At 38.7% G+C, this 14560-nt stretch overlaps 1 protein-coding gene across 1 annotated transcript in view; it reads left to right on the top strand.

Moving 5' to 3' along the window:
• Phex (phosphate regulating endopeptidase X-linked) overlaps positions 1-14560 on the top strand; it is a 211420-nt gene that overhangs the window by 153684 nt on the left and 43176 nt on the right. The window contains exon 15 of the mRNA XM_075958100.1: positions 10600-10658. Within this exon, the coding sequence (XP_075814215.1) occupies positions 10600-10658 (59 nt within the window). The remainder of the gene's footprint in view (positions 1-10599; positions 10659-14560) is intronic.

The following is a 14560-nucleotide window of genomic DNA, read 5'->3' as shown; positions in this document are numbered from 1 at the left end:
GCTTGATTCCTTTGGAAAGGAATTTTCAGCTTTATTTGTGCTATCATCCCCCAAAAGCTGAGTCGGTGGACTAGCTTTTAAAATCTGTCAATAGCCTAGTTTCCATGATGTCAGTGAGATTTTTTTTAAAGATTTACTTATTTATTATATATACAACATTTTGCCTGCCTGGATGCCCATACGCCAAAAGAGGGTGCAGATCTCATTACAGATGGTTGTGAGCCACCATATGGTTACTGGGAATTGAACTCAGGACCTCTGGAAGAGCAACTGGTGCTCTTAACCACAGAGCCATCTCTCCAGCCCTGTCAGTAAGATTCTTTATACCATCTTGGACTCTTTGTTTCTGTTCAACACCCTTCTTTCTTCTGGCTTCCAGAAACACTAGACCCTTGTATCCTTTTTTCCTTCAAGCTGTGGATATCACCATCTCCTTTTGATGTTCTTATATGCCCAGTCTTGACTCTGTCTGTCAGACTTCCATGGAATACAGATGTACAATTGTTTTTTCAGTTGTTAACTTTAAGGAGGAAGCCTAAAGCTTAACCAGTCCTTTATGTATTCCTGACTTTAGTCAAAAGTACAAAGGAAAATGACAGCTGGTTTTTCAACTCCTTGCTAATAGCAGATGATAATCTATAACCAACTACTCCACTGTCCTTGGCTCTCACTCTTCTCATACTAATTTTCAGCTTGTCTATTCCATTCCATTCTCAATCTAAATTATTCATAAGCATTCTAGATTTAAGGCTGTAAAATCTGATGACTCAAAGCTGATGACTTCGGCAAAGAATTTTCAGTATCTCTATGACTATCTTCATGTAGTAGCATAATCATAGGTCTAGGCAAGTCATCTTGACCTTTTAAATCTAATTAATAACTGTTCAAACTTTTAAAAAAATTATATTTGAAATTATAATATAATTACATCATTTTCCCACTCCAAGCCCTACCACATTCCTGCCCTTATTCTCTTTAAAACTCCTGCTCTCTTTTTCATGAATTGTTGTTACGTACATACATGTATACGAATATACATCTATATTCTTGAATATAACCCACTCACTTTGTATATTACTTGTATGGATGTTTTCAGGGCCGACCATTTGGTATTGAACAACCAATTGGTGTGCTCTCCTCTGGGAAAGACTTATTTCTGCCTAAAACTGTTATCATTCCTTAGCTGCCTATAGTTATTTGTGCAGGTTGAGGCCTCATGGTCTTTTCCCCTTTCACCTTGGCATGTTTGGTGTTGTCCTGGTTCAGGCCATGTTCAGGTCATGTTTAGGCAGTCGTGTTGATGAGATTTTAGCTTCTGTACTAGGAGGCACAGTCTTACAGCAAACTACCCAATCCCCTCGTTCCCATAATCTTTCTGTCTCCTCTTCTGCAGTGTTCCCTGAGCTCAGGTGAAGGAAGCATGTCATAGATGTATACATTGTGATTGGGTTCCACAACTCTGCATTTTGATTGGTTCTGGTTTTCTGTAGTGTTCTTCATCTTTTACAAAGTTTTCTTGATGAAAAAGGGATAAAGACTATACTTATTTTGATGTATGAAACCAATTAGTTCTGAAGTTTCTTTGTTTATTTTTCTTCAGATGATTTACTTATTGTTCAAATTAAGGTGTTGAAATCACCTACTATTAATGGATTGATGTTTATCTATGTCTTTAATTCCAGTAATAGATAATTTTAATGAAATTGTACACGCCTGAGTTTGGTACATATATATCTAGGATAGCAATGTTTTCTTTGTTAACTGTTTCCCTTATAATAAACTGTCTTTTTTTAAAAAAAATCTCTTTGAATTACTTTTAGTTTGAAGTCTTTTTTGGCAGATATTAAGATAATGATATCTTATTGCTTCCTGGTTCCATTTGATTAGAGTATTTTTGTTCATCTTTTTAAAGTTAAGGTGTGTTTCTTGTAGACAGTAAGTAGATGGATTTTGTTTCTTTATTCATTCAGTCAGTCTCTGTCTTTTAATTACAGAATAGAGGCCATTGACATTTAAAGTTATTATTGAAATACATGTGTTAATTGCAGTCATTATATTGTTGATTTTTCATATTCTCTGTGTTCTCAGTGGTACTTTGTATTTTAATAATTATGGCTTTTTATTTTGTTCCACAGTCTCTATCATGCTCATTTCTTTCTTCAACCTAAAATTTTGCTTTCTGTATTTTCTTTAGGTATGTTTTATTTACTATAAAAATTTAAGGTTGTTTATATCCCGAAACATGTTTCATTCTCATTCAGTTATGGTGGATAATTTTGCTGGGAATATTAGTCTAGGCTGGCTGCCATCATCTTTTAGGACTTGGAATATATTTCTCCATATTCTTCTGGCTTTCAAAATTTTTGTTGAGAAATTGGCTGTTATTTTGGTGGGTTTTTCTCCATTTGTAACTTGCATTTGTTTTCTTGCAGCTTTCAATACACTTTCTTTGTTTTGTATAGTTATTGTTTTAACTATGCCATGCTTTGAATATCTTCTTTTCAGGTATCGTCTACTTGGTGCTCTGTGTGTTTTTTGTATCCTATGGGTGTGTCTTTCCTTAGTCTTAGGAAATTTTCTTCTATGATCTTGCTGAATTTTGTTCAATGCCATTGACTTGGGAATCTTCCCTGTCATTTTTGCCTATAATTTTAAGCTATTTTTTTCATGGTGTACCACATTTCTTGTGTTTTAATTTTCCAAATATTCCTTGCTTATTTGGTCTAGATGGTCTAGATCTTCTACTCTATCTTCAAGTCCTGATATTCTGTCATCCGTTTGATTCATTCTACCTGTAAGGCTTCCCAGTGAGTTTCCTAGTTGAGTTACTGAGTTCTTCAGTTTCATTACCATTTTATCTTGTCTGCAATGTTTCTATCTTCTGATTGGATTCCAGTCTCAAATCCTGGATTTTCTTCATTATTTCCATTAGCCTTCTCAAGTGTTTATTCTTCTTCGATTTTTTCTTAATATCAGTAAGCTGTGTCTTTTTACCTTCTTTCAATTTCTTGAATTATTTGATGGAGGTTATGATTGTTCTTTTAAACTCTATGTCTTAGGGTTCATCTAGGTAATTCTCAAAGTCAAAAATTTCTATAAGACTGGTATATTTTGAGGAGAAGATACTGGCTTGATTTTCCATATTGTTGGCACTTTTACAATGATATGTGATAATGTGGACTGGTTTCTTAGTTTTGGGTCTGTTGTTGACTGAGCAGGTTGAGGTAGAAGGTAGGGTGCATAGGTGGTTTGCTTCTAGATGTTGGTAATTGCTTGAACAGAATGATGTCAGGTAGACAGAGGGTACTGGTCTTGTATGCAAAGATGTATGTGCTGGTTCAAACTTTGAGTGTGGAGGTAGATCTATCTGTCTGTATTGAAAGGTTCAGTGGAGCATGGAAGGGGCCAGTGGGTTGTGGGGACAAGTAGGGAGGGCCGTGGCAGGAGCTTAGGTATCATTTGTGGTGCAGGCAGTTGAATCCAGGCTAGGTTATGGCACTGAATATGGGACTCAAGGGTAGTTCTGGTGTGTTGGCGACCATGTGTGGATGGGAAGATCAGGTAGACCCACCAGACTAGACCCTGTAGAAGAATGTGGGAGATCTGGGTGAGTGGAGAGTGTGGATATTGTGCAGAAAAGATCTGTGGGTGATGGAACGTAGGACAGGTCCTGTAGGAAGTTTAGAAGTTGGTTACTCCACAGGCACTGATGGCCAGACAAAGCCAGGACACTGGACATGGGAACTGAACTAGATCTGGACAGATTGAAGAGAAGGCATGTGTGGGAAGGGACAGTGGGACTCCAAGAGCTAAACCCTAGGGAAGGATGTGGGAGATCTGGTTGGGTGGAAAGGTTAAATGCTATGCAGAAGGGACCTTTAATTTAAACTTTAAAAATTCTTTGTGTGTGTGTGTGTGTGTGTGTGTGTGTGTGTGTGTGAGAGAGAGAGAGAGAGAGAGAGAGAGAGAGAGAGAGAGAGAGAGAGAGAGATACATGTGTTTGTAGGTGTACCTGTGTGTATGGAGTCCAGAATCAAATGATGGGTATCTTCACCCATAGCTTCCCACCCTGTCTCCTGTCTATCCATCTGCATCTATCTATCTATCTATCTATCTATCTATCTATCTATCTATCTATCTATCTATCTATCTATCTATCTATCTATCTATCTTGTGACAGAGTATTTTACTGAACCTGGCAGCTAGAACAGCTGGATAGCACGCCCAGATATCTTCCTATCTCCACATTGCTGGGATTGTAGATGTGTGCCGCCATGTCTGGCTTTTTACATGGATATTGGAAATCTAAACTTAAATACTCATACTTACAAAGCAAGCACTTTGCTAGCCGAGCCATCTCTATATTGGAGATGCTGCCAGCTTTATTTTTCAATTTCAAAATGTTATTTATTTGGTCATGTAGCAAGGTTTAGGTTGCTAGTAGAAAAATTACTAAATGGACCATCTTTAATATTATCCTAAAATACTGATGAGCTGTCAGATTCTGATGGTCTTAGCTATTATTTTTTTAAGTTTTTAAATTCATTTTATATGTCAACCATATTTCCTCCTCCCTCCCCTCCTCCCACTACCCCCACTTCCTGTCACCCCTATCCACTCTTCAGAGAGGGTAAGGCCTCCTATGTGGAGTCATCTAGGTCTTAACAAGTCTTAACAACATTTTATTCATACCTTGAGAAAATTCTTGGTGACATTAATTTGTATAGTTCCACCCACACCCTTGTCAATGAAAATAACTGCCATGAATTTCCCTATATTCATGAGGCATTGGATCTCGGACATCTGGAAGACAACAAAATGTGAGGACACTTAAGTGTCTTATACAAAATGGTGCAGTCTTTGCATGTAACCTGTACATCTATTTATGTAAGTTGAATCATCTTTATGTAAAATGCCTAATAGTCTTAATTGCATTTTTTCTATTGCTGTGCTAAAACACTATGACCAAAGCTTATGGTTACAGAGGGATAAGAGTCCACCGTGACAGGGCAGCCTGGCCACAAGTAGCAGTTCTATTTGCTGAAGCAGAAATGAGAGTTCACATCTTAAGCAAATGGGAAGCAAAGAGAGCTAATTTGAAATGGTATAAGTCTTATGAAACCTCAAAGCTGGCCCCTGATGATATACTTCCTCCAGCAAGAGCACACCTCCTATCCTACTCAAATAGCCATCAATGAAGACCGTGTATTCGAATACCTGAGACTTATGGGGGGGCATCTCATTCAAATTATCACACTAACACACTGTAAACTGTTGGTACACTTTATAATTTAGGGAATAATAAGAAAATGTGTGTGTGTGTGTGTGTGTGTGTGTGTGTGTGTCAAGTACAGCTGCATTTTCCCCAGCCCTGTAGACACACACACAGTGCTATCTGTTCTGCTTCAGAAAGGTAGTAACTTGATCAATGTTTGGGAAACATTATTTAAGAATAAATAGCAGAGTAATACTTGTAATGTATATGTATATGTCTATTTCAGAGAAAAGAATGTTATGAAGTTTAAGGTCCTGTTTCCATGGCTGTCAATTTTTCTTTTAAAGGAAATGTCTGTCTGGTCCATTTCAAACATTGCAGGGAATTTTAGCTTTGTGAAGCCCATGGACTTTAATTGACATCTTTTAGTTCTGAAAATTCATGAGTTAATCGAGTGAGGAGGATGTTGGAGTAGCTCCTCCGTACTAGTTTACTTTGAACAGCACATCATGATTCTTGTTCCAAAAAGCCCTGAAATAACATTTTGCTTCTTTGTGGGGCTGGGAGATAAATACCCTTTATCATCTTTTTTTTTCTCATGGAATCCATTTTAGCTGCACTAATATGCATTAAGAAGTTTCTAAGGCAATGGGAAATGTCAGCAAGAATGAAATTAATTGGGCGGTCATCCCTGAAGGTACATATTTAGGGATTGGTTCTCAGAATTGTCACTTCATCAGTTTGCTTAAAAAATAGAGGATTTACTTTACTGCTTGGCTTGAGTCAAAAGTAATTTCTTTCCCTCAGGATCCTCTTCTTTGACAGATGATTCTAAACCAGCTCCCTTATTAACTCCCTCTCATTCTACTGTGACAAAACATGTCTTGGTTCTTGTCTCTAACTCGTGAAAAAAACTTTGCAAAAACCACATTAAACATCTACACAAATTACAATCTTGTCCTGAAATTTTGCTTGCAAAAATATTCTGTATAACACCGAATGAGAGTAATATTACCTGTAGGATATTGGTAGGAATGTACCATATATCCAGCGATTTTCTTGGTCATTTCATACTCCCTAACTACCTTTAAGAGTTGACTAGTGAAATGTGAAATTTTAGCCTGATATTTATTTATCTGAGGTGCTCAAAGGAAATCAGAGTATCAGTGTGTTCCTCTAAGATGATCACAGTTTGGTATTATATTCCTTTTAACTGTGTCTCTGTCCCAGAAGTTTTGAGATTTGAAGTTTATATTAGACTTCTCTCCTCTATTTTATCTATTAGGTTTTTCACAAATACAGACTGCAGGAGCACCTCAAAGACAGTAAGAAGAATCTAGGGCTGATATTTTTGCTTCTTAAAATGGATGTATATTTAACAATAGATTTAGTGACCTTCTGCTCAGAACATGGCATTTGGATGGTGGTTTTAGCTCATAAATCATCCAAGGAGATCAGCCCTACAAACTGGAAGGCCTTCAGGGCCATGCCGGTTAAGAGATAGCCAACTTTGACAAGTGTGAGCAATTAAAAGAATTAGTGTTTATATGCTTGGCTTTAAGGAATTCTAACTTAATAATTTTTAAGATCCATCATATTGGCAAATAAAACTGGGAAAACTTCAGCCTGTTAGGTAGGGCTTAATCTGTGGAGAGTCAACTTTTCCACATTCTACTTATTTGTGGTTGTATAACTGCCCCCCCGTGCCCCAATTAGGTGCTCGTAGGAACACTAATCATTTGACTTTTGCGTATTCTGATTCTAGGTGTGGTCATTAGGCTTAGCTCTGTGGCTATTGCTCATAGTCTTTAATGTAGTCATAGTAAGATAGTTACTGGGTTCCCTTTCTTACATTCCTACTCATTAGTGCTCATTGGCTAGAACACCTATGTATGGCCCCTTTGTGTGTAAAACGTCTTAACAGAATGTTAGTTGATGAACAAAGTTGAATAGCCAGTTTCTTGAGAGATGGGAGAGAAATAAGAAGAGGCTGTTCTTGTGTGCATCAGTGTATTGCCCTTGGAAGTAACCAAGTACCATTTAATTTTGTTTTTTATATAAAATATTACTCTATTAGTTTATTTATTTATCTATCAGAGATAGGGTCTCATGTCATAGGCTGACATCAAACTTTATATGTAGCTGAGGATTATTCACCTTCTGAGTGCTTAGGTTATAAGTGCATGCCATCACAGCAAGTCTGTGCAGTGCTGGGAATGGGACTGAGCGCTTCCTGAATGCTAGGCCAGCACTCTACCTGCTTCTTTCAAGCTTCATCACATCTCATTCTTTAGAAGAGAGTCAGCAAGACTAATCTATAATAAAGAGGAAAGGAATTTGGATTCCATATCTTAATGGGTGAATAAACTATTTTGTAAACAGATATTGAAAGTTTGCATCGGAGAACAGTAAAACTAAATATGTAACAAACTTGGATATAATAAAGGAGATGTACAAAATGTTTCACAGCTGGATTGGCACGGTCCCTGAATACGCAGAAGAAATAAAAGCATCAACAACTGATAAGACCTGCTGGTGCAGATACTTAATATCAGCTCCAGGGACAATTAAGGCTCCAAATGGTCCAAAGAATCAATAACAACTCAGAGGGTTGGATAGGGGTCAGGAATGAGGTCATATGTGTGAGGTAGGATGTTTTATCAATTCTTGCTGAAGCTTTAGAAGTCTCTCTGAAATGGCCCCCAGACAGTGGTTGTTTGTTTCTGTGTGTGTGTGTGTGTGTGTGTGTGTGTGTGTGTGTGTGTATGTGTCTGTGTGTGTGAATTTGTCTATCAGCTTTTAGGAACAGGTCAATGTATGGTTCTCACCCTAATAATTTGAATGTTTACTTTTATGTGAACAAGCAGAGTGAGAAATGAGGGGAAGAGAAGGGGGAGTCTGTAGGAACATACATTATTGCAATTATCACATGTATATATTATGGCTGAATCCACTTCCTGTGGTTGCAGGCCTGAAGGTCTGAATCCTTAGAATATGGCCTCTTCTTCTAAGAGCCAGTAGCAGTGTGTGAAATTCTTCTCACCCTTCCCATCTGCCTGACTTCCTGTGTGCAAGTATCTTTTCTGACCTCCAATCCTCTGTTGAATCTATTTGATTCTAGCTGGAAAAGGTTGCCTACTCTTGAGGGCTGATGGAATTAGATAAACCTACCTGGATAATCCAGGTAAAATAATCCCTATTTTTAGATCCTTAATCTTAATTACATCTGCAAAGTTCTTTTTGCTGTGCAATGGCAGGATCCCAGGGATTAGGATGTGGCCATAATTCTACTCACTACAGACAGAAAGTTGGGGTCAGCAAAGATACTTTCTCCTGTATTTGTTTCCTCAAGAAAATAGACCAGTCAGTAACCTTTTTTTTTTTTTTTGATAAACACCAGGGTCTAATTGAACCACTTATCTTACGTTGATTGGACAAAAGACAAGATACTCTCTTGATTTCTGTTACTGTCTCTAGAATAATGCAAGGCCTAATAGAACTATGTTCAAATCTGAAAGACCAGCCTTTGCACAAGTGTGCAATGCTTCTCAATTTCATTGTCCTTATCTGCAGATGGGCTATAATGATAAAGTTAGAACCTAGCAAAATGCTTAGTGTCTGCTAGCTAATAATCACGAGGATTGGATGACATAGTCATAGGCTTTTCCGCAAGGAAGAAGATAAGAGAGGACCAATAAGAATCAAGAGTTGAGTACCTACAAGGTTTTTTAAGACCGTTATACATTAATTTATTGCTCTGATGGTTTTCTATTAGGCATAGAAGAATAAAACCTTTGTTTGAAAAGGGATTTATGTTTCTTTTTTCATGCTGGGGATGGAACCCAGAGCTCATGAATGCTAAGCATGTCTTATACCACTAAGCTAGACACTCCGTCCTGTCCAAGTTTATTTTTAAGCAATTCAGCTTAAAAGGCATTGCCCGTGTTTAATTATAAAAGGCAGTGACTGAGCTAGATACCACCTGGCTGTGTCACTTAGCCCATGAACCAAGAATGGTATTTACAGATAAAAAGTTGTAATTTGTCTGATGTTGATAAGCCATAAGTTTAACCAGTTAGTTGAAATAATACTCCCCCTCAAAAGAATTCTGTCATTTTGATGAATAAAGATGATACTTATTATTATATTTTAATTTTATTAATCATTGTAGAAAGTTTAGTATTTCCTATCTGTATACTATCTTTAGTTTTGCTTCTTCATCTGTAAAACCTGAAGTATTTACACTCTAATTTTTTACTGAAGAAAGTGCTATATTCTGCTCTAGGTAACGTATGCATTTAATATAAAGACATAGACAGTCCATAGCTTTAAGGGATCCTAATGTCTAATGCAATATCTTTCACTTTATTTTGTTATTGTTCTTACAATTATTATGTGCATGTGCATGGGTGTGGATGTGTGTTTGTGCACCTGTGTAAGGATGGGTTGGTAGGTACAGGTGTGCACATGCCATGATGTCCAGGTGGAGGTCAGAGGATAAGGTTTAGGAGTGGTTTTTCTTCTTCTACCATGGTTCTAAGGATAAGACTCAGTTCTTCAGGATCGCAGGGCAAGCACCAGCCTACCAGCCCGACACCTTCACGTTACAGCTGAAAGCAAACCCCAGAAAGATTGGTGATGGATTCCTCAAAACTCAGCTGGTTATAGAGATAGTTCAGGCACTTGCAACTTAAATCACTAAACTTTTCACGGGAGCAGGCAGACCCTGTGGCAGCAACAGTTTCATAGCAGGTCAGGGGTGATACAGGCCAGAAAGGTGGTTGTTGCCTGGATCATCTGAACAGAACCTGACAAGCATCAGCTTGCTACTGTGTGTTTTGATTTTTCGAGGGAGCACCTCTGATTGTCAACTTCTTGTTAAAGGATTTTCAGATGCACTCATGTTGCATTTTTAAAATTAGTTAATTAAAAAATAAAATTAGTTAATTAATCAATTAATTAATTAATCATTTTTGTTGTCGGTGAAAATCCAGGCTTGCTAGTATTCTTTTTTAAAAGAGATAGTATGTGTGTGTGTGTGTGTGTGTGTGTGTGTGTGTTTTGCCTGGATGAATGTCTGTGCACCGTAGATTCCCTGGAACTGCAGTTACAGACAGTTGTTAACTTCCATGTGGGTACGGGGAATTGAACCTGGGACCTCTGGAAGAGCAGCCAGTGTGTTTAAACTGAGCCATTTCTCCAGCCCTGCTAACATATTCATGCCAAACTGTGCTTACTTTCTGATAAAATTGTTCATTCAATGGAGTAGGAGCCATAAATAAGACAATAATTTTCCCTTGCAGCAATATTGTGTTGTTTTACATTTACTGGTTTCCTATTTGGATACTGATGGCTACCTGTGGCATTTGTCTTTCTTTCTGCAGGTGGTTTACAAATCCGACAACAGTCAATGCCTTTTACAGTGCATCCACTAACCAGATACGTGAGTACTAGATTCTTGATGGCGGTGGCTTTTATCGTGTAGTTTGCTTTTGGTAGGTTGGCTATCTTCACAATATTAATTTTTCCAATATTTGAATATTTTTCCATCTCCTAGTGTTTTCTTCAGTTTCTTCAGTGTTTTCATTGTATAGGTCATTCACTTCCTTTCTCCTTAGTAGTCCATAAAAAATTCATATCATCATTGGCTTTTCAAACTATAACAAACCGAACCACAGTGAAGTTCTTCATTAAAAAGTGCACACATTCTTTTTCCTTTCATAATTATTTTGATGGTCTTGTCCACACCATCTTTGCTTGATAGGGAAAATGGCAGTTAACTGGGAGCAATTTCTATGGAATAAAGAAGCTTGAATGTATTCTGATTAGCTCTAGGATGTAATGTCTATTTCTGTGTGTTGGGTATGTGTAATTATATATGCTGTTCTAGTTAGTTTTAAGTGTCAACTTGAAAAAGCTTACATCATCTAAGATGATAGTCTCCATTAAGAAATCTCTTAAAACCTGGATGGAGGTGGGCGGTCCTTGGACTTCCCACAGGTCAGGGAACCCTGATTGCTCTTCGAGCTGAAGAGGGAGAGGGACTTGATCGGGGGAGGGGGAGGGAAATGGGAGGCGGTGGCGGGGAGGAGGCAGAAATCCTTAATAAATAATTAAAAAAAAGAAATCTCTTAGATCAGATTGGCCTGCGGGTGATTGTCTTGATTATTTACACACACACACACACACACACACACACACACACACACACACACACACACATGCATACACACACACACACACACTCACGCACGTGTGTGTGTGTGTGTGTGGGGCAGCCCACTTTGAGAAGCACCATTCCTAGTCAGGAGGTCCTGAGCGCCATTTGAAAGTTAGCAGTCTTCAAGCTTGCTAGTAAGCCTTCTTTTAAGTCAGCTAGCAAACAGCACCTTCCGTGGTATCTGTTGTACTTCATTAGCTGTGAAGTGAGTTCCTTTGTCAGAGGTAATCCTGTGTGGAATGACAATCAGACCTACCTTCAAGTTCCTGTCTTGCTTTCCCTCAATTATGGATCATGGTCTGGAATTGTAAACCAAACATCCTCCCCAAAGTTGCTTTTGATAATAGTGTTTTATCACAACATCAGAACTAAAGCCAGAACCAATTCTGTGATTCATTTTTTTTTAAATTATTGAAGTCTAGTATGGCAAAAATTAAAAATCTGACAGCATCCAGAATTGGTCTTAAAGATCCTGCCACTGATGTAAACATAAAGTAGGCTACCCCCATTGCAAGGCAAGTTGACAACGTGTAGAAAAGCCAGAGAGGTGCCTGCACATCTGTGACTTCCTTCTTCATGCCTGGTCTATTCCAGGATATTGATTCTTAGTGTCATTTTTGGACCATGAACAAAACCACCCTGGGGGAGCTTGTCAGAAATGCAACTTCTCAGGCTCTAGCTTATACAAAATCTTTGAATGCTGGGTTTAGAAACTGGTTTTAATAAAATTTCCAACTGTTTCTATTGAATGCTAAAGTTTGAGAAACCTTCCCCACAGAACCCAAAGGAAGGGAAAAGGAAGCCCATGTGAGAATATTCGTGGCAGGGTCACTGATGGCAGCAGGAGAGGGAAATTGCTTCTGTGTCCTTGTGCATGGAAACGAACTAATGTGGCACATTCATGTAAGGGAAGAGCATGCAAAAGTGAAAGTTAGATGGCCTGCTGTGACGCCTATTAACATAAGTTTCACTAATTAGGTTGTATAGCAAATCAGTAACTGGAGAAAATATACAGAGTACGAGACCTCGTTAATAAATGCAGAATAATCCTATATGTCGTTTACAGTCATATCCATTTGTAGGAAAAGTTATTTAGGAAGAGAGAAGACATCAAATTCATGTTGGTGGTGTGAGCTCTTGTGGGGAGAATTGACTGCTCCAAGTCAAACTCCTTTTGCTTTCCCTTATGTCCTTCACCTCTCCACCATGATGGCGTAGTGCTCAGTCCTGGTTCCTATTCTATTTTCCCTCATTCTCCACCTTTGTTCGCTCTTCTAGTATGATATATGTGCTTCCAATAGCATTTCTACATTGGTGAACACAGGATGTGGCATTTCTGAGATTCCCTGTTTTCTTGCTGGATGTTAAGAAGAGCCTTCTCCCTTGGCCTTCTTGCTTCTGTCCTCCGCTCCTCCAAGCTGTTCTCTTTATGGTTGGTTAGATCATGTCACCCTGTCTACAAATCCTTTTATCCACATCTTATCTTACTTAGCTTAAAAGTGATTACTTGCAATGACCTAGAAACATGCCTTTCCCCCCTGCTTAATAGGGTCTCATGTGTCCCAGGCTAGCCTCAAACAACCTGTGTAGGTAAGGATTGACCTTGATCTTCTGATGCTTCTGTCCCCACCTCCCGAGTGCTGCTGTTGCATGTGTGTCACCACGGGAGGCATATGAGGTGCTAGTGCTCGAACCCAGGGCCTAGTGCATGCTAGGCAAGCATAATGCCTGTTGAGCTCCATTGCCAGCCCGGCATTTGTCGTTCCTCCACCTTTACCAACTCCACTCCCATCTCTTTCCATGTGTAGCCACACTGGCTTCCTTTCTGCTTCTAGAACACAGGGGACACATATACTTCTCTCAAGACATTGGCCTTTTTTTCCCCTAGAAATTTCCTCAAGTGAAAGATCTCTTCTCAATGAGGTATCAGGCCTGTCCCATGTCCAGTCAGCCCCATATGTCATAGCTCATCCAAGTTAGACCTGTACCTTATAGGACTCTGTGGCCTCACATGCCATTGGAGGATTGAGCTTGCTTCTAGAGTCGCCCTCCTGCGTCTACTGTTGGGAATGGTAATCTGTAGGACTGTCTTGAGAGTCCTACAGATGGAAACCAAGCAGATGGTGTTAAATTTTGATTCTACATTAATTAATATAACCAAAGAAGTTGTTAAATATTTTGAGTGTCACTCCTTAGTATGTAAATATTAATTATGCTGAAAGTACTGTTGTTGCTTTCTTAGGGTCCAAAGTTCCAAGTTGAGTACCAAGCTGCATATGTTACACAGAGGCTTAAGATATTGAGCTATCAATTATAATTAAAATTTATAGCACTTATCTAATTACGTTATGTAGAAAATGTCCGTTGAGAAGTAGAATACTGATTAGACTATTCATTTCTATTAGTTTTAGTAATATTTTATATTTCTATGTGTGGTGGGGCATGCCATGGAATATGTTCAGAAGTGAGAGGACAGCTTCTGGAAACAGTTTCCTCCTTCTACGTTGTGGGTTTTGGGGGCTGAACTCAGGTTATGAGTTTTGGCAGCAAGCCCCTTTATCTACTGAACCATTCCACTGATCCAGATTGTTTAACAGAACACTTTAATAGAAGAACATTGTATTGCATGAGCAGTTGTCCCTAGATGAGTTGGCAGTAAAGTTTGTATGGTTACTGTAGGAAGGGCAAAGATGTCTGGCACCTTATTTACCCAATCATTTTTCAGATTGTTCAAGTGTAACCTTAAGATTACCTTGCCAAGGCGTTTTGCAGTATCCTGCTTTTCATTCTTAGCAGACAAGGGAAGCTCAGGTACAATTCTTTCTCCTGCAGCTCATCTTTTCACTTGAAGTAGTCTCTATACCAGTTTGGAGGGTTCTGGTATCTTGATATGATTGATAAAGCAGAGGCAAGGTTGTCACAGGTGTCATGTCTTAGAGGGGCACAAGTCAGGCCATCCTGGTCAGGAAGACTTCAGAAAGAAGTGTGTTGAGCTTAAAAGGACGAATGTTGTTCTTCTGGCAGAACAGCTTTGGAGGAATCCTGAAGTCTGTTCTGCACTACCTGTCAGTAACATCCTAGCATCTCAAAAAGATTGTTTCAGTTCTCTCTCTGTCTCTCTGTCT

Source organism: Microtus pennsylvanicus, chromosome X (genome assembly GCF_037038515.1).
Source record: "Microtus pennsylvanicus isolate mMicPen1 chromosome X, mMicPen1.hap1, whole genome shotgun sequence".
Lineage (NCBI taxonomy): Eukaryota > Metazoa > Chordata > Mammalia > Rodentia > Cricetidae > Microtus > Microtus pennsylvanicus.
The sequence above is the reverse complement of the archived record's forward strand: the minus strand, read 5'-3'. Positions and strand labels throughout refer to the sequence as shown.